The 25,630-nt window shown below is 40.5% G+C and overlaps 1 protein-coding gene across 1 annotated transcript; it reads right to left on the reverse strand.

Annotated features, from left to right (window-relative positions):
- Window positions 1-3,167: 3,167 nt before the first annotated feature.
- Window positions 3,168-25,630, reverse strand: si:dkey-121b10.7 (heparan sulfate glucosamine 3-O-sulfotransferase 6). The gene is made up of 2 exons (XM_061756439.1): window positions 24,893-25,630; window positions 3,168-4,498 (listed from the first exon to the last, which is right to left on the reverse strand). The coding sequence occupies exons 1-2, from the start codon at window positions 25,348-25,350 to the stop codon at window positions 3,871-3,873; spliced, it is 1,086 nt and encodes a 361-aa protein (XP_061612423.1). The 5' UTR covers window positions 25,351-25,630; the 3' UTR covers window positions 3,168-3,870.

The following is a 25,630-nucleotide window of genomic DNA, read 5'->3' on the forward strand; positions in this document are numbered from 1 at the left end:
GTTATGAGTGAGGGCAGCTACGGGCAAGTGGTTAGGAAATACGGCACGAAAGCGAAAGGCAACAGGCTCAATTTCCCCGACCGGGATAGGGCAAATATACTATAAATCCTATTAATCTTTTTCATTAATAAAATGCTTTTATGTGACACTCAAATAAAAGTTGATGATTGTTTAACAAAAAAAAAACATGCTGATGTGCAGCAAATTGTATCTAAATACATATTGTTATGGGCAATGGCATTTGTCTCAACATGCTTCATCTAATAACTTTAATTTACTAGATCATTTCCTTACTGTTCCGTCTATCTAAATAGTTGCATATTGTTAAACCCCAGTGTGATGGATGCTGCCCACCTTGAGTGTTGCATGCACACACACGTATAAACACACACACACACACACACACACACACACACACACACACACATACAGGAGTTTCCGTGAAGCATCAACAAAGCAGCTATTAGGAATGAAGCCAGGGCTTTATGGTAGAAAGGGCCTGTTCTGCAGACCTGCAACTCAACCTTCTTGTTTACATATCGATATAGTCAGGCCGATGATGAATGAGGGATTTGCTGCTTTCTCGTGGCAATCTTTCATTGATGGGAAACCCTCTGGAGTCCACGTGGACCCCTTAGTTCCTCTGTCCCTGAACCTTAATTTTTCATCTTAATTATACATTTTGGACAATTCATTGCTTCCAATTTCATGGTTTCTTCCATTTAACTCTTTGTTTCCATACACGCACGCGCACACATGCACACACTTTACTTTTAAAAAGTAAATATCTTTTAACTGTTATGTACTGTTTCATTGATTACACTACTGTAATTACAAACATACTGATATGATGAAAATGTTAAATTCTATTTACACTAGCTGCAAATGCATTTTTCAAATCTAGCATATACATTTGCAGCAAAATTTTCTGATAAAATACTGAAAGTACATTTAAAAAAACCTGTTCACTATGACGTGCAAAGGGACTCAAAGTTGGCATTTAGAAAGTCTTGGTGTGTGTAATTCAAGCAATTTGTGATTATAAAGGATTTGATTGTATCACTCATTTGTAATAAAGAGCAGTAAAGTAGTGGTACCAAGTACCACCTCCAAAAATACTACAACATTACAATACAGAAATGGAGTAGGCCCAAGTCTTCATAAAAACAAACATTGTGCTTCAGTATAAAAAAATTAAAACAAAGTGTAATTAAATGATGATTTAATGAAAATATACTGCAAGTTAAATAGATTGTACCGAAACACGTTTGCAACAAACAGTTCTTAAGAAATAAATGTATAAACATAAATATATAAATTACATAAACATTTAATTCAGTGATTCTTTCGTGTACCACTCGGGTTCTCATACCACATTTTGAGAACCACTGATATAACAGTGCATGAATGTAGGTGAGATGCCAGAGTGACCATGAAAATATTCAAATAAAAAAAATCTACATCAATCGCCTGCGGTTTAGGCCCTGAATCGATCTCATGTGTGCAAGATATATCAAGTGTTAAATAATATTCCACAAATGTAAAATAGCAACCTATGGTTGACCCTTGAGCTAAATCAAAGTGACAGTTAGATGTAGTACATATAAGCACAACCTCACTGCCTATAAACTAAACAGGAACTTATTGATCCACGCCGTGTCCCTGCAGTGGAGGTCCACGCTCTGCTGCAATTTTAATGCGTCAAGTGTGGAGGGTTTTCTATTTGTCTGTGAAGATAAAGAATGCATTTGTGTGTGTGTGTGCAGCCCGCGCAACGCGACTCCATTAACCAGTTGGGGGTATTGGTCTGCAGTTTATGATGAGCAGGCTCACAGGTCAAACAGGTCAAGGGAAGGGGGAGCGGGGTGAAGATGTCAAAGATCGCCGTCCCCTGTAAGGTCTCCAATCAGCTCGCCGAATTGATTGCTGAGACATCAGAAAGGCGCTGGCCAAATGTTAACCTCAAATTTAGCACCGCCTCTTTCCCTGCACACTTGTGCAAGCTACTGACTGACCACTCATTTATAGAGGTATGCAATATTTTCATTGGCTGATCAGGGAGTCTAAGCAGTTTATAAAGTAAAACGAGCTCCCCTAAGAGACATGAGAAATATACTCTTATTATTAGCGTTTTTATGATGTCTCCTGATTGTAAAGTGTTATGTTTGGTGACATCGTGCTGATGTCTTCAGAGAAAAACAGAAAGGCTACCAAAAAAAGCATCGTACATTAGTATTATCGCTTTTTGTTCTTGTTATATTTTTTCATGGTGCCTTTTTGTCATTTTTTTGTCACATTACATTTTTTTCCCTCAAAATATTACTTCTTTTTCTTGTATTTTTTTACTTTTCAATGTGGCTCTAATACTCCTATTATAATCTTTTTTATTTTGTTTTTGGGGGAGGTGGGGGGGGGGGGGGGGTGTTGCAGTAAGGCTGATTCAAAATGAATGAACCCAAATTAATGATGCTGACCCAATGGAAGATAATGTTTAATACCATTACGATATTGTGATATTGTCCGTCCTCAATAAAGTTTACCATCTTTGTTAATTTTTGGATCGGTATCAATTTTGATTTGGTTCAGAACAAAATATTTGTGGTGTTGTTGTTTTACGGTTCTCCATAATTAACAACAACATCTTTACAATTAAATGTTCTTCTCGAGTAATCATAGAATAATAATAGAAAAAAAGCAGCCATACATGCTGAATGAATATGAGAAAATAAAGAGGGGTCACCAACATGGTGCCCGCAGGCCCTAGGTAGCCCCCAAGGAACACATAAGGCGCCTGTGGGCCAGTTAAAAAAAATAGCTCACCTTTATGGGACATTTTCTGAGGAACCTCGTAGAAGTGATAATTTGAAAATGTATGCTCTTGCAGAGATTCATAGATAAAGTTGCGCGTATTAATATTTGTTTCCTACCTTTTTAAATCATTGATAATTTTTGTAGACATCATTAACATGGTGTTTTCAAAAAGATGAATATCATAAACTCAACATAACATGATATTAAAGGTAATTTGAGCAAATTTATTTCAGAAGTGTGTATTAAACTGATAGCCCTTTGCAATTATTATTACCAAAAAAGTATCCGTCAGTTTCAAAAAGGTTGCTTGTTCACCTCGGATATAAAGCATAGTTGGAAAATAACACAAAACACAATTAAGAATAAACATTTTAGTCACCTTGTTCAACATAATTCCAAATACAAAAAATCATTTCAACAATATCTTGTCATCTTATAAATTAGGATCTCAGAAATATACAGTTGAATGTGAGTATGAAATCTTTCAAATTTGAGATACTCTTGCAACAAAAACAACACTTTGCTCTTCTTTCCACCACATCTCCCTGTGCTTAAATCTTTAAAACTGAAAGGACAGTACAGGAAATGGGTTTGCATGGGAAGGAAATAGAAATACCGTTTACTGCATATACGAGGTGCATCAGAAAATTTCCAGGACTGTCATCGCAAAAGATACACAGTATTTCAAATCCAAACTACAAGTTACACATTTATCCCTTTGAGGTGATCCCGCTTGAGTAACTTTCCGAGCCTTTTAATGCCACGCCTTCATACACTCCTCGAAGGATTCTTCCGTAGATCCTTGTGTTTGAAATATGTCATTTGTGACACCAGTCCTGGGACTTTTCTGACGCACCTCGTGCTACAGTATATCATAATCTGATCATAGCACTTGAACTAAACTGAAAACTACTGACCACACAAAACTGACCATTTATTTAGTTTTATTGTTGGATTTTTAAAACAAAAGAAATGATTGCAAGGCCTGTTTTGCACAGTAAAAACTTTGGTAATGCAGGTTGTCTCTCGCCGCTGTCAACTTTCAAAAAAGCTTTGGTGTCAAGCTGTGCCGTCCCAGCCAAAGTTCTGACCCGTCATTTGATAGAATTTGAGGTTAAAAGGTCTGTAAAAGTCTCTGAGTCGGAGCAGGATGTCTGCGGGGATCTGCGGATGGGGCCTGCCCTTTGACTTCCCCAGGCACCGTGGCCTGCTGCTCCCCTCTGGCTTCTTCAGGCAGGGGAAGCCTTTGGTCTGGTTGAAATAGAAGTGCTTGTCAGTCACCACGCGCTTGAGTCCCAGGAAATCCTGGACGCGGCCCATCTCGCCCGCGGGGTCCGTCACCAGGCGCTCGCCGCTGACGAACAGGAAGCTGGAAAGCGGGAAGTAGCGCAGCCAGTTCTCCAGGTGTTTGGCATAGATGCCGATACGCACCGCGCTCCAAGAGGTGTCGATGAGGCCTGTGGTGGCGTTGCGGAAGGCCAAGTTCTTGAAGGACGGGAGCCCCGGTGACTTGGACACGGTCTGCGTGTAGTCGGAAACGGCGCGGGTCACGGGATCCCGCACCACCACGATCAGCTTGGTGTGGCGGCTCATGGCGAAGACGCGACGAGGGGCTTCCTTTGTGATAAAGTAACTGGGGGTCTTCTCCATGGTGATCTGACCATCCAGTGTACGGGGCATCAGATTCCTGAGAAGAGAGGGGGGAAAAATGCAATGAATAGGAATGTTTCCATAGGCGCATGCTTTATCTTTTAAAAATCTTAATCTCATTAGGTGAGACTCAAACCTCAGATGCTTTTTGGGCTCCTTGATTGTTATGCTTTGCTATTAGTGGTCTTAATGTGTGATTATGTGTCTGACAATGATGGCGTGACCATATCAGCGCCAACTGTGAGGGGAGCCTGTAAACGCCAACTGTAGGTAACCACAAGACGACTCATTTCCTTGCATCTTGCTCTTCAACTCACATTTGTACCGAAATGCCTGTCAAATCGCTGCTTTTGGATTCTCATAGCACTAACATTTGAATTCCCTGTGTTCCACTTTGTGGGTTAAAAGCGCTTTGTTGTCGTCAGCTTTCTTACTTTGGGTGAGTCATGAGTCAATTAGCTTCTTTCTTGTTCAATAAATTTAGGGCCCCAGATGAAGGGTTAAATTCCCGCAGTCACCAAAAAGTCTGCAGATGCAGAGTGGGATTCATTAGGAAGTGACTGCATCTAGCCACTGATCTCCAAGATAACAGCTACAATTGCAGAGCTCCAGTAACCTTTTGCACACAAAACATGCACTGGAAACTGGAAATATTTTTAGTCATTACAGTAAGCTGTCTTTTAATTTTCGATTGTTGGTCAGCTGGGATAGGCTCCAGCTCACCTGGGATTGTAATGAAGGCAAGCGCTAGAGAAATTGGATGGATATTAACAGTGGTTAACCTTATTTTCACACTTGCTTGAGTTAGGTTCGTGTGTGACTTTAAAAATGCATCGACAGTTAATAAAGGTTTTATGATGCAGACCGCTTTATTTCTTTCATTCTTGTGCACTCAGCGGCTGCTCAGTTTTATTTAACACTGTCAGAGAGGTATTTATTAAACAATGTTTATTTTTGGTTGTAGTTTACGGTGGTGTAGAACTGCACCGCTATATCGTGAATTGCATTTCTCATATTTCCGTTGCCTTATTTAATGACATGAGAGGGACAGAATATTAAAATCATCACTCAGTGCAGTTCTACCTCTCTGCAATACACTTAAACATAAAAAGGTAGCCTTGACTTTTATAGCTTGGGAACATACCTCTACCTTTTTGGTTCTGGAAAGGCAGTTGGATAATTAGCCCCATGTGGCACATTATTGTAGATACCTACCGTTTTCTCGACAGTGTATAACTGTCTACTACTGTAATACCACTCTGGCAATGCCATTATCTTTGTAAACACATTTGTTTTGATAAAGCTCATAAATTTGAATGTGCAGGTGTTCCTCGGGTTGTGGCAAGTGAGTGTATTTTAGCAATGAATAATGAAATAACTGGGCAAAAAGGATGAATGCTTGTGAAGATTTGCAGTGCCTACAGTATCGGAGGTTATCCAAGGATAATCTCACCGTGCGCCATGTGTTCTCATTAAATCTTGGCTATTGCTTTTGGCTCTCTGCTTATTATTGTTCTAGTCCTTTCTTGAGTATTCAAGGTTTCAGCGTGTTGACATATTTCTTGATTCATCACCTGTATAGTTGACAATTCAAGTTCAGAGGACATATTACCTTAAAAAGATGGGAATGACGTGCCAAAGCAGATTGTATGAAACAAGGGAAATGGGAGGGAATGGGATTGTGAAAAACCTGATTGACTCCTATTTTTCATGCAGATGCTAGTGTAGTGGTAAAAATGGAATGTCGTAACCCCCACTGTGAGCAGCATCCTGCCAACTTTCCTCATGCAAAAGGAGGGGATTTTTGTTCATCTCAGAGACATCTGACGGTAAGAGACATCTCAGCAGGGAGCAGTGCCAGGGTTACAACTGAGAAAGATCTCTCAGCGAATTTCAAAGTTTACCCCTCCCTCTGGAGCAAGCATACTTGGATGGTTTGGGCTTTGCGGTTGGTTTCTAAGTGAAAGGCTTATAGCGCTGTGAGCTTTGGAGATGATCCTCAGTTGTACGATGTTATCGCAAGGCGACACCAAACACACGACTTATGGTTTTCATAAGACATAAGATGAGTTATATTACATGGGCTGGTGCTAAATAAAATCAGACAGCATATCCCAAAATAGAATATATAGAAAAGTTCAGCAAAAAAAAAAAAAAAAAAAACAGTTTCCAAAGCGGCTGGTATAAAAATGTATGAGGAGGACGTATTTCTAGAACTTGAGGCCAATGTGTGAGCAGCAGCCTCTCACGCTGAGGCCACTTTAGTGAAACTGTGGTTCACAGATTTATTTCAGGGACCGCGTGACGTGAGTGGTGATAGAAGCTGGATCCAAAACATTTGACAACACTTTTTTTTGGGGAGGAAACTCCAACCGAGGAACCTCTTTCTATTTTTTTTCCGTCTTTTTTTTTCCACTAGTAGGTACTGCCCCATCTACTAGTGCCTTTGACACGTTCTCCATTGACCGTCGGCAATTTCCCAATACATGTTGGAACTTTATTTTAGATAGCACGTTTTCGGTTCATCACATTGAAAGACACATTTGTGTTGTGAGCCCTGCGATTTTCTCCAGGGTGTTAAGTCTGCTTTTTGCCCGATGTCAGCTCGGATGGGCTCTAATACATCGTGATCCTGAACAGGATAAGTGATTTAGAAAATGGATGGATGGATTGTGTTTTGTGAACTTTAAAACACTTAATTTCCATTGGGCAAAGAAAGAATACATTTTTCAAACAAAGGTACTTAGTTTTTGTTTTAATACATTTTTTTAGTTTAAAAAGTACATATATTTCCTTGTGAATTAATCCTAATTACAAAGTTCAAACATTTACATGTCATTTGTGCAAATCTTTATAGAAATGCAGCTAGAGGAATTAAAATTCTCTTTTTGACATTTGCAAACTGTTTGCAACTATTCCTCCCTGTCTGAGAATGCAAATAGTAGAGTCGATTTGTTTTTTCCTAGTGTCACCTCAGACCAGGAAGTGGTCTGCTAAAAACTAACAAACAAAAACATCTTTCCCCCCACTTTTGTTCGAGGAATTTATGATCATTTTGGCAAATGGAAAGACACCCAAATAAAAACAGATTTTTTTTGTGGTCTTTATTATAGTTTTGGCAGTTGGGACTCATGCTGCAACCATTCCCCATGCCATAGAATTAAAAGTGCTATTGACCAGTCATCTTACGCCATACTACATAAACCAGGAAGTAGCCTGCTAACATAAGGATTAATATAAATAATAATATTAACACCCACTTTAGTTATCAAGTATGATTATTGCCTGGTAAAGGAATAATGAACGCGGATAATATAGAAGATTGTACTGTGTTGTATAATTTGCTGGGATGGAAAAAAATGTTTTGAGTGGACTGGCACTGATGGGTACTCCTTGTGTTGTAAACAGTACAAGAACTGTCTCTTAGCAAACATCCATGTTGCCTTGAAAAAAAAAAAAAAAAAAAAAAAAAAACTTGCACAGTCCACTGACCTCAAGTAGATCTGAAAGCAACCACTAGCCTGCAATCACGAAGGAAGCTCACACAGCGATGGAGCGTAAGAAGAATTTTGGAGTGGTGGTTAGCAACAAATACACGATGGAGGCAGAGCAAAAAGAGACAGTGGCAGGAAAAGAAGAAAGGAGAGTCAGGGAATAAAATCAGAAGTCACTCATCAAACTGGGGAAACTATCTTCTAAAGATGTTTTTTAGGGGGACCAAGCCAAGACTGATTAACCAATTTCTCAAAAATTTGGGTAACCAGGAAGTTACGTTCCCCTTTGTGTTGGGATCTGGTGCTCAATTACTATGCAGATTATCTGGGCATACATGTGTACGCACGCACGCCAGCACCCAACCCATGTGTGTGGGCTTAAGGTTTATTAGGGCCCATTTATAGGGCAGCGGGCGAGCAGGTTGCTGTTTACCACTTGTATATGAACATGTGAGTGAGGTATGCTGCTGTTAATATACAGCTACCCCTAATGTATACTGAAACATCAATAGAAAGGAATCTCTGTGGAAATTGACCAACATCCCAGAACAAATTGTGGTCAGAATCAATGGTTCAATTTTATAGAAATATGAATACACAGTATAGAGACTGGTTTTCTTTCCCGCTATGTTGGTATCTTTTATTACTTTGTTTCCACCTTCGGGCATACGCATTTAAATTGTGTTTGTACGCAACATAACAAAAGCCAACACATGGGCACACAACAACTATCTGAACATGCAGTCCACAGGATGGATCCACATCTGGGAGCAATGAAGTTCAGACCCACACAAAGTGTGTGTGTGTGCGTGTGCATGTTCGTGTGCGTGTGTATGCGCGCATGTGTGTCTGTATGTGTGTGTGTGTGTGTGTGTGTGAGTGAGAGAGAGCTATTTGGGGCAAATGAGGGAAGTGTTTCTGACTTAAGAAGTTTTTGTCCGCTCCTGACGTTCCGAGTCCTGAAAGCTGTGATCTGTGGTGACACTGCCTGGCCGGTGGCCAGACCCCCAGACCCTCTTTATCCCCTCCACCCTGCTCTGCTATGAAAAATGGACTCCTCCATCCTGAATTTCAGAGTCAGATGGTAGTGATTCAGAGGGCCAAACCACAGGGTATAATCACTGAGGATAATTTAATGCAACTTGTCATCATGTGCAGTTTTCTTTCTTACATGCTCAAACATGCAAGCTCTCTTTCCTTTTCTCGTTCCTTCACTTTATAGAACCGATTCAGCCTTTTTCAGAATCCAAGACTCCATCCATCCTTCCAATGGAATATACTGGATATGTGCAAAAATATCAATATTCTTAACCACTTAAGACTGCGTGTGTTCAAAGATGTGTAAAAGCAGCTCTCTGTAGCTCACTGAAGTGCAGAGGGAGACGTTTGTCATTACTGAGGGCAAATACAGGCCTGTAGATCTCCTGTGGGCTGATGAGAAGTCAGCAGAGACTGTAATCTACTCCGCAAAAATGAGGGTAGTTTGTTGCCTCACATTGCGTTTAAGGACTTGAACTGAAGAAGACTTGGCTGGGTAATATGTCCTTCCAGTAGACCTCAATTTGATTTGATTTGAGTTTTTTTTATAAAGAGTGCGGTTTTATTTTCCCTCAAGTTATCTGACAGTTTTAAAACTCAGCATGCAAGCTCATCTTGCAGAAAATCCTGAGGGAAACTTAAAAACAATATCATCCATATTACTATATGCACGTGTGTGCTACACAATTTTGCAAACCTAAGGTTACTATTGGCAGACACTCCGGTGTAGTGAAAAGTATTTTTGCCGTAGAGGTTTTGCATCACTGGGGTAGGTCGGTGGGAAAGGAGCGGAAAAATGTGCGTAAGTGAGAGGGAAACTAGACAAGTACAAGGCCTGGAAGCCACAAGTGATTGAGAGGTGGTCAGTCAGGGTCCTCAGAGAAACCACAACAACCTGAAAGACGCAGGAAGTCACCCTTTGTATTCATTTCAGTACACGTTTTTGTTTAATATGTTTGATATTACGCTGCTAACAACTTGGCAACTTATCCGCATCCGTGCGTGTAACTCAATTTGATAATGTGATTTTCTCGGTATGTTAACAAGTGAACGAATCGATGACAGCAACGTCAAAACATGTTAAAATGACTGAAAACCCTGTTAAATGCACTGGCAAGTCGTTGGCGATGCCGTTCAAGTAAAGAAACACTGCACTCGTGCAGTCTAACTGCTTGTCCTTGCAGCTCTTATCTGGAACCATCTTTTGGATATTCTAGAATGAGATGTTCGCAAGTTAGCTTTAGACACAAATCACAAACAAGAATGCACAACTTTAAATCCTTTTAAATGTAAACACTGAACAGTAAACCTGCACATTATATTTCTGGCTCGGCATTTACAAATTTCTGTAGTTGGATTTTTTTTATCTATCCATCCATCCATCCATCCATTTTCTGAGCCGCTTTCCCTCACTAGGGTCGCGGGCGTGCTGGACCCTATCCCAGCTATTATCGGGCTGGAGGATTTATTTATTTATTTATTTTTGTTTGGTGGGGGGGACCTATCCTCCATTATTTGCTGAAAACGTAACCTACTTGCTGTTTTCATGCTTAGGTCAAAGCAATAACAGTATTGCTTTAGCGCCACCTGGTGGTAGCTTGCTGTCAAGGAAACAATTTGAAGTGAGTTTAGGAACTTAATTTAGACAAAAGTAGTCCTAGACGCATTTTCATGGCATTTAAAGGCAGTTACAAATTCTTTGAGGGGGTTGTAAATTACTCGCAGGTTTTCGCTATTTGTGGCAGGGAATCGTATCCTATCCCCCACAAATAGTGGGGGAGTCACTATACCTGCAAACAAGCAAGCTGTTTAACCAGGGAGGAAAACTATTGAGGCCAATACTGTACTCAACACAAATATTGAGCTCTTTCGTAACTATATGGACCATTGACTAATGTATATTCACAAGACTTTTGTCCAATATTAAAGAAAAAAAGGTTAAAATGTGTTTGTAATATGTAAAATTGTTCTGATATGTTTCATTCTCATTTTTTATTTTTATTATTCATAATAATTATAACTAACCAATTTTGTTTTTTAAATCTTCGTATTTACAATAAATCAACTAACTAAATATTTAAAGAGATAAATGTATTAAAAAATGAATAACTATATGTTCCAAATATTGCAGGGACTTAATAATGCCAATGCTCATCGGGCCGGATTAAAGAACGAAGTGGGCCGTATGTGGCCCGTGAGCCATGCTTTGCCCACCGCTGATCGAGACCATTCCCACCACTCCTTGAATGTGGCCATCGTTTCGTTTTAGTCATTAACACAAAGCTAATTCATGCGATCTCAAATGTATTACTTTTTGTGTAAATTCTCACAAAAAGAAGCTCGGTAGTGCTACATAAAACAAAGTGTGGGTGTTTATTAACTAGCTGCGTGTATTATCATCCCTGCCACCCTATAAATTCTTGTGCATTAAGCTGCTGAAAGCTGATATATTCAATTTTATTTTGGAAAATATTTTCCACTCACAGAATCATGTTGACTCTTGTGATTATCTGCGCCCCCCAGATTGTTTTCACCTGTTTCGTATTACTTTTCCCATTGTATTTAAGTCTGTGTGATGGCCCGTCTCTGTGCCAGCTCGCCCGTTCCTCTTTGCCGGTGCATTCCAGCCGACTTTCTCTGTTTCCTGTTCTCGCCTGCATAATTGCCCGCCTTGGTGAACGTTTTTAGTTTTGGCCAATCTTTGTTAGGACACCCTGTGTTTGGATGTTGTCTGTCTGGAATCTCCAGTTAGCTTACAGTTCTTGTTTTTGCTTTTTTCTGACACTTTCTTCCTAAGACTCTGCATCCCTGATACTTTTCTCACCAAGATGTAACAGTTGCAAAACATATCTCTTGAAACATACATGTGTGCTCTTGAGTTAATCATTAATAAATCACAGGACCACCACTGTGTATCCTTTAATGAAGTGTAGTGCCAAATAGTTGTCTTGCATACATCACTTTACACTTAACGTGTTGAACACGTGTTGACTGTTTAATGAGGCCACTGGAAGGCCATGTGAGCAAGTTAATGTTAATGTTCATTATTAGCATGTTTGCATGTCACCACTGATTGCTCGCCTTATCGAATGGGAAAATCTGCAGCCTTGTTCCTGTCGGGCCCACATGTGGCCCACTTGTCTGGCTTTATCTCGAAGCTGCTTGGGGCCCCAGGGCCCCGCCCTGCCTTCAGTGCCCTCTCCTAAACACAGGATGGACGGGATGAAGATGGGGTGGAGAGATGAGCAAATTACAGATTCTCTTTACTTCCTGACCCCACTGATGTCATAGTGTCCTCGCCACAGTACCATAATTGGGCTGTTAAAATGGAAATCTGCGGTGTACTGTGATATCCCTCTGGATGAGTCCTGTGGAATATACACAAATAACATATTTCATCCATTAAGAAAAGTGATGACATTTTTTAAACGGGTGTGGTTTCAAACCATGTGTCAAGATTGGTCGCCAGTATTAGATTGATTACACTTCCATACCCTTTACTCATTAATACAGCTTTTGTGTCACCGAGGCATGTTCGTGTCTTCCAGTAAACATAATTATTGTGTTCCCGGAGAGGCTCGAACTCACAACCTTGGGATGTTTCAGCAGACGGAAGTATCGAGCGTTGAACGTTTGAACCCCGGAGCACTTAAAAGGCACCATCCTGTCCTTTATTATGTCTACTGGATTAAGTACCAGGCAAAAGTTTTAGGCCACCACTCTTTGTTGTTTTAATGATATATTTTACTGAAGTTATCATCCATCCATTTTCTATACCAGTAGCGGGTGAGCTGGAGCCTATCCCTATCCCAAACGCTGGCCTGCCACTGCTAAAACGAAATGACTCATGGTTGCAATGAAATGATAGTGGTCAGGTCAGTTAAAAATTCAACAAAACGTGCTGTAACGTTTTATCTTTGCAAAGGCAAGAGAAAAACAAATATTTCCTCTAATAAAACTAGTCCTCTAAATGAGCATATGCATGGGACGCCGGCACACATACACACCTCAGACAAACTTGAATCGACTCACTGTGAAACTGTCTGGCAACTCCCCAGGAGCCGGCCAATAAGAGCGCTCGATACTGTCTGATCTTGACAAGTCACTTCCTAGCAGTTTCCAGCCGCTGCTCCCTGTGGTGTTTTTGGTTCATTGTTCACAGCGTCTTTGAAAGGAAATCACAGCCTGCTTGTAGGACTGGAAACAGCTTTTCAGTCATTTGCTATTAATATGCTACTGCGCAGTCTTTTTTTTTTTAGGCTATATTTACACTATGTTCCCAGCAGAATATGTCGTGAGACAACGCGAGATGACGGGATGGGCAAACGTGACAGGCCATGATTGACGCGGATGCCTGACGAGTCACAGGGTGAATGCGAAACATAGTTGGCCGTCGTAAATCGGGGTGAACGGAGCTAAACTTGACTGTACAAAATAGCGGATATCAAAACTTGGAGGCAATCCGTAGTGGGACGGGAAGCATATGTATTTCCTAGCGTTCCGCGGTCCTTTCAAGTTGTGTCCCATCCGACCGCATTTGGTGTGCATTTGTCTCAATTTGCCACCGTTCACACCGCAAGCGAGGGTATATACTGTTTTGTCACGTTCAATCACGCTATTTCTCCGCGTGGACTGGTTTATGAGCCTAGCACAAGTCTGCGTTCTATTATGATCTGACACTGCGCGCGGTCTGGGAGGGTCTGTCGCATAAATAGAAAAGTGCCCACACTTGTCGCCTACAACTCCTCCAAAGCAAAGCCATGTTACCTAGAATGCCAGCTGTGGTATAACTTTTTATAATGCCCAATGTGGAATGAGAGGGCGCTCACATTGTCTGGCAATGCACTGTGTAGTGTGTATGTGAATAACAGGCTGTTTTGCATATGTTGGTAGAAGAGATTAGTGAATTAGTTGTTGACAGAAAACGAATATGATCAAACATTTATTGAGCAGCAGTATGTGCCCCCTAGCACTGATGCCAACGCTGGAGCCGTGCCTCGCAGGGGAGCTTCATTCGACTCTGCCAGGGCCACAAACAAACTTTAAAGATGCCCGGCATCCACGTTTCATTGGTGCAAAACCTTGACAGAATGTGAGAAATGTGAGGCACCCCATTAGGTTGTGATAGGACAGGAGGAAATGTATTGGCATCATTGTTAAATCATGAAGCAAACCGCATTGCACCTTTGAGCGCCCGGGACTCAACAGACCCGTCCCCCCACGGCTGGTCGCGATTACTGTGATAGACTGAAAGAAATCTTAGAAAGACTTAAATACGGTGAAAAACTTGGAACAAACAGGGCTGCCGTGGCCACCGGGACCATAGTGTAAAAGTAGAGAATTGAGTGGGAATTTGAAGAAAGTAATAACAAATAATAGATGACTTGGACCACTTTCAGCAAAATACGACATTTTAATGGTGAAATGTAGTGTAATAAAAGTATTTTCAGTACAGGATGTCTATCATGTTTGTCATGTTATAGCCAGAATCCCTTTTGATGCTCATGTTCCAGTACAATTTCCTACAAGATTGTGTTGTGTTTTGGAATGAGGTGAACCATTAACGGTTTCTGGTTATTTCCCATCTCTGTGTCTTGTTCTGCGTGTCCTCACCGTTGAGCGCAGGCTGTCTTCCCGGCATAATTAATCTCATTTCCCCTCCAAATGAGTGCCAGCATCACTGACAGTTAGCTGATTCTTCACTGTGTGTTTACGTCAGCGAGACACGCGGTGCTCGGCAAGAGTTTTAACACACACAGATCTAGAGGAGGTGTGTGTTATAGCAAACACTTTCAGGATAAAGGCTAGTTTTCACCCCCCTTTCTCACCCCTCTTTACATGGTAGTCAGACATTAAACAGAGGTGGACACCAGTGACAGCTACACACACATACTGTATACACACAATCAATGATTACCTGCCTCTCCAGACAGAATAGTGACGTAAACATAGGGTCCAACAAAACAAAACAGCGGTAACTTTGAAGTTAATGGGAACATTTGAGTGCATTTTCAAGTCTTTTTAATCTTTTACCTGCAATGGTTAACATAATGGAAGTGGAGTGTGAGTTGGCAGCATGAGAAAACTTCCAAAAACAATGTTGTTGCTCAGGCTTGATCCCAACAGTGTTACCACATAATTAAAATTGGGAGGATTTCGTTCCATCGCCGCATAACTGGAATGAATTATAGACGTTATAATTGATGGATTTAAACCTATAATTAACATTTCCTTGCTACTTGTTTGTCACATTTTCTGTTTACAAACATCACAGAGCCACAAGAGGTGATGATTAAGCTATCACGCTTTCATTGTATTTGAGTCCTGCAATGTTGCAGATTTTACATGCAAAATATATAGTGTGAGTCAAAGGTGGTGAGGAGTTGAAACAATATTTTGCATAAAAGTGTCCCCTTTCAGGGGATGGGCACAGAGCGCCAAGGAGGCAGAAACGATATTTGTTTTTGTTTAGGTTTCCTGTCAAGATTCTGTTTTTCTTGCAAAGATGCAAAGACCATGCATGCATATTGCAGTCTTTGGAGGAATCGTTTGCTTTGGTATTTGGGACTGAGCATCACCTTTTGGAAGCGCTCTGTTTTTATTCTTCTGACAAACGAATCACCTTTTTGGTTACCAAATTTTGCAAGCATGTGTAACCAGGTAAATTGTATGTATTTTAAGGGTCACACACACACACACACACACACAAAGACGCACAGGCTTTTGAAATCTGTAAGACACGAACGTTAAAATGTGACATGTAACATTGCCTGTACACTTAATAAAGGTGGAAAAAGATGTTTTTTTTACGACGCCAATGATTAAAACAACTTGTAAGTTGTCTATTGTCAAAAAACAGACAGTGTTCAACTTGAGTTACCTTCACTATAGAACCTGATATAGATATTAATTTAAAATTAATCAAGGACTCGGTCAGACTTCATTTCTATTGCACTTTTCATACATTAAAATGCTTTGGATAATAACAGCAAGGGAAGCAAACAAACCCAATGTCACCCACACATGAAAACAGATGCACACATTCACGCAGAATTGGTCTCACCCACCCCCTCTCTCACGCATAGAATACAATGTGAGAGCACCGAGAGGAAGGGAACTGAAGCGCTATCTTACTGTCAGCAATTTGCAATGGTTGGATTAAATAAGTAAATAAATAAATAAATATACAGTTAAAAATAATATTAACGATAATTTAATAATTCAAAGAGATGTAAATGAAATAATTAAAAGCAAAGTTAAAATGGTGGTGTTTTAGTATTTGTAAAATAAGCAACTAAAATGATACACTAAAAATGATAGGTAAAATAAAAGTATCGAAAGAGAGAGAGAAGAAAATATATGAAATTAAGAGGAAAGAGTAAATACAGATTATAAGATATAATCAAAAGCCAGGCTAAAAAAAAAAGTTTGAAGTTTGCCTTTAAAAATGGCCATACTAGCTACACTGTTCTCAGAGCTTCAGGAAGGATGTTCCATAAGTATGGAGCATAATCATAAAAGAATGAATTTGTGTTCTTACATCAGTTACTCTTCTATCTGAAGACCTGAGAGTTCTGGACAGCTCATAATTTAAAAGCATATATGAGAAGTAAGCTGCACTTAGACCATGAAGAGTTTTAAAAACCAATAAAAGGATTTGAAAATCAATTCTGAAGCACACAGGTAACCAGTACAGAGACTTTAAAATCGTAATGTGAGCTCTCTTTCTGGTCTTTGTCAGGACTCGTGCAGCTGAGTTCTGGAGTAGCTGGAGTGGTACAATATTCTTTTTTTTCTTCTTTTTTTTGGAAGATCAGAAGGAAGAGTGTTGCAATAATCAATTCAGCAAGTGCTACAAGCATGAATTAGTGTCCCTGTGTGGGCTTTGGAAAGAAATGAATTCACTTTGCCAATGTTTTTCAGATGATAAAAGGCATTCTTGATGTTATGTCTGATGTGGTGTTCAAAGGTTAAAAAAAAAACAAACAGTCTGCACTTAAGATAAATACATCGGAAGCTGACACATTTCAGAAAAGTAATCTGTCATCTTTCACACCGGAATAAAATTGACGGATTAAAACGTGGACAGAAATAGAAGATACAGCATTGAAAACATTGAACAGACTGTAATTGTGACTCATATGTGACTCCCAGTGATCGTAAACGTGCTTCACGTTGTCACCATTGCCGACCATCTGACACCATTATCACTGACGGGATGAGACCTGGCCCACCGGGAAGGAGAAAGGTCGACCAATGACGGCGTGTCAAAATATTGACGATTGAAGACGCGGCCTTTCTCCATCCAGGGGTGGAATCTATACATGTCACACACCACTTTATCTTGTCATGCTTGATTATACCTGAGTTTTTCCCCAGATTCATTTGTATCAAGTCATTTGCCAATCTAATGATATACCAGTGAAGAGCTGTATTTAAAATTTGGAATCGGTTTTACTTGACACAGTGAGAGAGGTATTCATTTAAGAATTGAGACTGCGTCCTTTCAAAATAACAAATACGCAAATGTCATATTTCATCCATTTTAGAGAAGTGAAATGTATTTTACTCTGCGTTTTTCAATCATAAATCATATTAGCATCCGGCATTAGCACTACAATGGATTGCAATACAAGAGCTTTTTAAAAAACAGTCATTGCGGTATTTGTTTAACGACATGTTGATTTATTATTGTTATTGTGGCTATTTTTTTACGCTATTGGGCTCGACGAGAGGGGCAACAGCTCTCAGTATCATGTAGTGCAGTTCTAAACCACTACACGCTCCACAAACAATAACCATATTGTTAGCTTAATAGCTCCCTAACATTGTCAATCAAAATTGAGAGTTATATTCTTTCAATCTTTGATACAGTGCTATAAGATTTTGCAGTTGTTTCTTTTTTTTTTTTTTTTTTGACCGGTGAGCGCATTTATTTCCATTCAAATTGTAAGTGCATGTAGCACTGATTGCTTCTGACATGCATCCTGCAAAAAGTATTTCCTTCAAGCATTGATGCAGCTTAAAAAGCATCGAACCCCCCCCCCCCCTCCCCTCCGCCTTTCCATCTTCTGCACAAAGCCTTCTTTCTTTCAGCATAACGTATACATTGCTCTTTTTTTCCACTTCAGAAAAACTGGAAAAAAAAGAGAGTGCACTAAGAGGAATTCAACCAAATATTCCCTTGTGATTGCTCGAAAATTTACAGACAGGAAATAAAACCTGGGCATTCCTAGCTAAGTAGCGCATCTTGCTCCCTGCTGAATTACGCAACCTACCTTCCTTAGAGACTACACAAGAAATACGGGGGCAGAAGATGAGTTGATAAGCAGACAGATTTAGAGACACTGACCTAACAAGAAAGAGAACTTGTCCATTGGCTTTAAATTGCACAGTTTGAGTGGCCTTACCAAGCCGATAAATCCACTCTGGCGACACCCCGACCTTGAGGTGTAAATGTCAACGGTGAAGAAGAGTAACAGCCCCTTGTCAACAAGATTGAATATTCAGAAGTTAATACATTTCTTCTGTAATGGTGTGATAAAAGAAGAGAGGAGAAGAATCAATAGAATGGGGGGGTTATCTGTGATCAACATGGCAAAATGGCAACTATATGCTGTATCTGTGTAATATTTACAGTGACAACGAGCAGCAGCGACACCGTTACTGAGGTGTGTGTGATTTCTCTCTCACACACACACACACACACACACACACACACACACACAGGCATACACATGAAACCTTCACTCTCCATCAGGAAACCACAGAATCACTTCCAGTCGATGGCAAATCCAAGGCTTTTCCACATATAAGCATTTGTTCTAAAACAATTTGCCAAATGCTTCCTTTAAGGATGTCCATGTGTTTAACTTGGTTAGCAGCTGAGCACGGGGGCCAAGGCTCGCTCATTGGGGCTCAAAGAAGTAGACAGCACTTTGAAAGTGGAGGGAATCAACGTTTAAGTGATACTTTCCAGCTTCGCTTTCACATGATTTTTGTTGGCCTGGCTGCTTAAAATTGATATGGAAGTCGCTGCGTACTTAACGTGTCATTATGCTAAACGAATAACAACACATGATATCTGGATGTTGTATGCGGTGGAACAAAGGATAGTGGAGCAATGGGTTGTAAGGTTTTGAGTGAAAGGAAAGCATGAAAAGGAGAAGAAATGAAAGAGAGGAGCCCTTTGACCTTCAAAAATCACTTTATTGGTTCCAAAGCTGAAATCAGGAGAGAAGGGGACATGGAATGAAAGGCTGGCAAATACTAGGGAATGACATTGACTTTGAACCACCAATAAAATGTCAAAGGTCTCCTTTTTATCCCTTTCCTTTAACTTCCTTTCATTGCGCTTTTTTTTTTCATTTTTAGGAAATAAAAATGTTTTTTCTCCTCCAATAGGGACGACGGGCAAAGGGAAAGAAAGGATGGCAAAGGAAGCGAAAGACATGTAACAAATCACGATGAAAGGGCAGGATGGGAGAAAGAAAATAAGCAAAGGGAATAAAAGAAGGGACAAGGAAATGATCCATCCCTCAATCCATTTTCTATGGCGCTTGTGTCATCAGGCTTGCGGGTGAGCTGGAGCCTATCCCAGCTGACTTGGGGCGAGAGGCAGCGTGCACCCTGGACTGGTCCCAAGTCAATGCCAGGGCACATATAGACAAACATCCATTTTTGATGGAAGTAGAAATGAATGGGGGGAGGAATGGAAAGAAAAATGAAATGGAAAGGGGAGGACATAGTGATAGTAATTCGTGAATTATGAAATGATTGAGTGGATTAAAAAAAATATATATATGATTTTGGAAAAATATATGCCTTTACACTTCCAAAAGGTATGTTCATTATAATCTCATGGACCTTGTTCCTCCCTTTCTCTTATATTGTATTATCACTTTGCTGTGAGACAGCGTTAGATGTCTGTGGTTGGGGAAGGCGCCAGTTGCATGAGGCAGATGAAAACTGCCTCACTTCCCCAACTTGCAACTAAATCTCGACATCATATTGTTGAATGAAAGCTCAATAAAGGGGGGAGATGAGATAAGACACAATTGTGTCAGAGTATGTCAAAACTGCATTAGTATAATTCAGATCCCATCATTGTGCACTACAAGGTGAAGGGTCGGGGGAAGGGAGCACCTAATGCTCCAGAAGGCTGAGGGCCTAAACCCTGTCATCCCCCGTGCATGATGTCCCCGAGCTGTCCGTGTTAATGCCTGACCTGTCATTAGGTGGGTCCAATTCACACAGTGTTGACGCGTGCTGTCGGCGGATTAGAAAGCGAACTAAAACACTGCTTTCGTCACGAGAGCGAGGGGACAAATAACGAGCTGAATAAAAGAGTACAAGGGACGCAGTTTGACATCAACGGGAAACCATAAAAGGAACATTTAAGGTCTTGTTACCGTTAACCCTTTCTAGGGCTTAGTTACCATCATAAAACCTTATCCGTAATTGCAAGTGTTTCATCTTAAGTGGTTATAAAACAGAAGACATGCATAAATATGACAAATTAAAGGTTCAAATCAATATTTGCAAAAGACAGTGGTTTGATTAACTGCAGACTATCATGCCAATTTTGCAGTGAGCCAAAGTTTAGCTATAACTTCCTCTGACCTCAACTCCACAGCATTGAACGGCAATGTAGCACGGAGAAGAGGGAGAATTTATGATGTTGATGACGTTACCGTAAATCTGACGTTTGTGCGTCTCTAAATTTTCTTAGCTGTGTGTCTGGCAGCAAATCTAAGAGAAAATTTATAACATTATGTGAGAGTTATTGGCCCACGGCGTGTACTGTATACAGCATGAGGGCATATTTAGTCAATTAGCTTAACTTATGATGACTAAAATAAGAAGTCAATTTTGTATAGTTACATTTGATCCAACTACAGAATGAATAATTTGGAAATCCTAACCTCTTACTATAAATGCATTGGCTGCTTTTAGATAAGCGGCGTTGTTGTCAAAAACAAAACGTATACTAAACGTACATTATACCAATCACACAACACAGACCGTATGTCATAATGCTAATTAGAAATCACTTCAGGGAAATGGGGCACTCTAATGTGACAAAGTAATAAAAAGAATAGACATGCATGGCAGTATATTGCCATGACGACCACTATTCCCTTGGGCATCCTATAATTGTTCCATACTGTATGTACATAGAGCTTATATAAGAGGTACAGTTAGTATCAGGTTTCAAAAATGAGTTGTTTGTGAATAATATTGACTCTATAATGACAAATTAGAAAGATATGATAGAAAGATACTGAAGATAGATGGCTAGATAGACATACTACATCGTTTGTTGAAGTACTGTTACAGCCCTCCTTCCATTTTCTATACCATCTGGGTTTTGGGTGGCTATCCCAGCTTTATTTTATTAATTTATTTATTGATTGATTTATCCGTCCAGGTAAGGCAGTTGAGAACAGATTCTCATTTGCAATGCCAGCCTGGCTGCAGACAGCAGAGAAAGATACAACTTTGGGCAAAAGGCGGGACACATTGGAACAGAAGTGCTAAGCACTACTCCACCGTGGTGCCCTCGTGCTGTTACAAAACCGCAAAACTTGAACGGAATCCAAATAAAACTGTAACTTGTATTCTGCAAACAAAGCTGACCTTATATCTCACTGGGTTTCTACATGGTCAAATACAATAATAAGGTAAAGTTTAAAATGTCATTTATTCATGCATGTAGAGAAAATAAGGAAGCTGAGAATAACACTGCACCATTTTTTTAATTATTATTTTTTTTTGTACTGAAGGAAAAAAGAGAAAATGACAACATGCTGTACGGTATTGAATCTTCACGTACAAACCATCCACTCAATTAAAAGCAGCGAGAGTCCATTTACTAGTCCACAAATGAACTACTCACACCATTCAAACGCTCTCATCAGAAATGCATTAGACGAGCAGCAATGTGAACCCCAACCTCCTCCTTTTTATTGCACCACCATTCTGAAAAGTGCTAAAAACCAAAACAAACCAACCCTTGTGCACACACACGCTTTCATCCACTGATCCATCTGAGGCTCACCCAGGCCTGATCATTACACGGGTGTATTGATCCATCCTTGCATCTTGATCCACTCCTTTCTTTATTACATCCACATTTTTCCTCTCCATCTTCATGTGTTTATATTCAAGGCCCACTCTCCATTTTGCCTCTTTTAAAAATTGGGTTTCAATTTAATTCGGTCATTGTTTGCATGCGTCCCTTCTAACAGGAAATCATAATATTGCCATTATGCGTTTCAGCCCAGTTGACTGAAGAGCATTTGCAGCGTGTACAACAACCCCATCCTCCCTCCTCTGTGATCACACTAGCCTTGGTGATGAAGGCCACCCCTGGGGGACCAACACAGTCACTTTGGGAAGCAGCGTGTCAGCTCAATAAACAGCAATTTATTGGCCGGGGACTGAATACACTGCCATCCTCAGAAGCTCTTAGCAGAGCGTCTTGGCTGAGCAAGATGAATTAGTTCACGTCTGTGCAAAAGCATGATTATGAATCAGTGGAGACTTGTTCGGAAATCATCAGTGCTCAATACAGATTGATTTGATCTATTAATGCCGCTATTAAGTGCATTCACGGAAAGCAATGGCTGGATTGTAAAAGATGCCTCTTAATCCGCCAGATTGATGATAAAATATTATTCGTCATGCCCGAAAACACTTTGTTTTACTGGATGTTTGTTTCATGGGCCCGTCATACCAAAACTTGGCCATACAGGATTTCACTGCACTCAAACAGAAAAAAAAAATCCATATGAAAATCCTCAGAAAACAAAGTAAGCTCAGTTGAATCACCACACTTTTCCAGCTGCATCTCGGATCATACATTGTCCAAAATATGTCATCCGGTATTAAACATCCCCTTTACAATGAGTGCTCATCATCTCATTATTGTTTTCTCATAGTGCCTTTTATTTTGCATGATAGCATGACCTTTATGTTTTTTAACTGTTAAATTCTGTATGAAATTATGATCAAATTAGCCTGTCTTGACATTATTTGGCTTCATACAATACGCCTAGATGTTAGTTTATAATTAAGTCACATACACTGCCAGGAATATGGGTCCAGTTTGGCTACACTCGGGATTAATTATTGGTCTCCAAGGTAACTGTTTGAACCTTTCCTCTGTCAAAAAGGTCACAGGTGTATCTCCAATCTGTACCCAATTTACAATAGTGTGGTAGTAGTGCTTTTAACAGCAGTGTTGTTTCGGGACCAGTAGCAAGATATTGCGTCACTAAAGGTACAATGGTCTACAAAACTGGGCCATTTTTTTTGGCGACCAGTCAAGCAAAACACAACGATTGGGTTTTGCAACTTGCACTTTGCATGTCAATGTGTGCACAAATGTTATATAATACTGGTCTACTTTTGGCTGGTCACAGATTCAAATCCACGTAGTATCTATACAGTATGTGCATTATTGTAAGTTCACAGGCAATTTAATTGGTCAAATATGTGTCTTAAGCACTTTTTTTTTAACCAAACATATTGTCAGAATTTAGATAAGTTTTAATATTATTTTTGGGACTATGTATTGAGACTACTATTTAGGGAACCATGCAAGTGACACAAGATTGCATCACTAAAGGTACAATGATTTACACCACCCATCTGTCCATTTTCCGAACTGCTTATCCTCACTAGGGTCGCGGGTGTGCTGGCCCCTATTCCAGCTGACTTTGGGCGAGAGGCGGGGGTACACCCTGAACTGGTCGCCAGCCAATCCTAGGGCACATACAAACAAACAACCATTTGCACATTCACACCTAGGGGCAATTTAGAGTCTTCAATGAACCTACCATGCATGTTTTTGGGATGTGGGAGGAAACCGGAGTATCCGGAGAAAACCCACACAGACACGGGGAGTACATGCGAACCCCACACAGGCGAGGCCGGATTTGAAACAGTCCTCGGAACTGTGAGGCAGATGTGCTAACCAGTCATTCACCATGCTGCCTGATTTACACCAGTGATTCTTAAAGTGTGGTATGGGTACCACTAGTACTCCCTCTAGTGGTATGTAAAAGAATCACTGTGCAATTAGAATTCAGTTGTATTTAACTTTGAAGTTAAATACATTTGCTTTTAATCTTTAACATTGTGTGTTTTATATAAAAATATATATTTAGGTATGTTTTTTTAATTAAACTTTTATATGCAAGTACATTTTTAAATTTTAATGTTCCCTTCACAGTGGCTTCCATCCATCCATCCATCCATCCATTCTCAACATCGCTTATCCTTTTCAGGGTTGTGGGGTGCCGAATGCAGCTTACTTCGGGCAAAAGGCAGACTACACCCTGAACTGGTCGTCAGTCAGTCGCAGGGCACATAGAGAGACAGACACCCATTCAGACTCACATGCACAGCACCGCTGAGTGGGAACTGAACCCACCACACTGGCTGCATCAAAGTCAGTCGAATGTACCGTTACACCATCAGTGACTTACAATAATATTAAATGTACGTTTTATGACAGATAGATAATCATCCCGGGAGGGAAATGTAATTACCACAGCAGCAATATTCACAGTACACATACACTCATGAATAATATAGCAACCAACAAAGTTAGAATGTACACAATATTATCCATAAATGCATTTAATTGGTCAAGAGTCTTTAGCACCAAAAACAACTCCTCAAAATGTGTACCTTTCCCTGCAAAGCAAGATTTAAATTTGTGAATGATCTCTGCTGTTGCTTCCACTCTAAGATATTATTGGAAAATAAATGTCTAGATGACATTCCTCCTTTCTATTGTGTGGCATACTACTTGATAGGTGATTTTTAAATGTTTTTTATTTATTCATTCTGATGTCGTTTGTGCCATTTGGTGCGCTATCTGATCTTACTTGTACCAGTCCAGTCCCTTATCATAGAAGCGGTCAAAGAAGTGAGGCTCGGCTCCGACTGCTCTCACGTCCGGATGGATGCGCAGGAACTCCAGGAGAGCCCTCGTTCCTCCCTTCTTCACCCCGATGATGATGGCCTGAGGAAACTTTTTGCTCCCAAAGTTGTTCGCTATGGAGATGCTATTATTATTTGTGCTGAAAGCAAAGTCCGAGAACTGGTCCCGGGCAAAGGACGCACCGGCTTGCTTCGGTAATGTCTTTTGTGCGTCGTTTTGGACATTTTTGTTTTTGTGGTGAGTCTGCTGGTCATACACGGGTCTGGGCAAGGACTCGCAGAATCCGTTAAGGCAGTAGAAGAGATACACGAAGAGGATGATCATTGTCAAGAAGACGGACAGCTTGGACTGCACCTTGAGGTGTCCGAAGTTGAACGCAGCTCTCCATCTACTACATCCCATGAGTCTTCATAGTTATGTTTTGATTTTTAAAAGGCACGTTTTCAAAGACGAAAGAAGAAAACATCCACGCTGAACGGCGGCAAGCGGCGGCGAAGTTGCGCAGCGTGCGTCAAAACGCGCTCCCATTGTCTTCCTCTCCGGAACGATCACGTCAAGACAAGCACCTGAGTCCTCACGGGGAGGATTGGCAGGTGTGCGTGTCCGGCACGAATCCTACTCCAGTCCCGCGTGTCTCTGTGGGGGAAACACTCATCGGCTCGTCCCGAGTGACTGCCACTTC

This window comes from Phyllopteryx taeniolatus, chromosome 19 (genome assembly GCF_024500385.1).
Source record: "Phyllopteryx taeniolatus isolate TA_2022b chromosome 19, UOR_Ptae_1.2, whole genome shotgun sequence".
Taxonomy (NCBI): domain Eukaryota; kingdom Metazoa; phylum Chordata; class Actinopteri; order Syngnathiformes; family Syngnathidae; genus Phyllopteryx; species Phyllopteryx taeniolatus.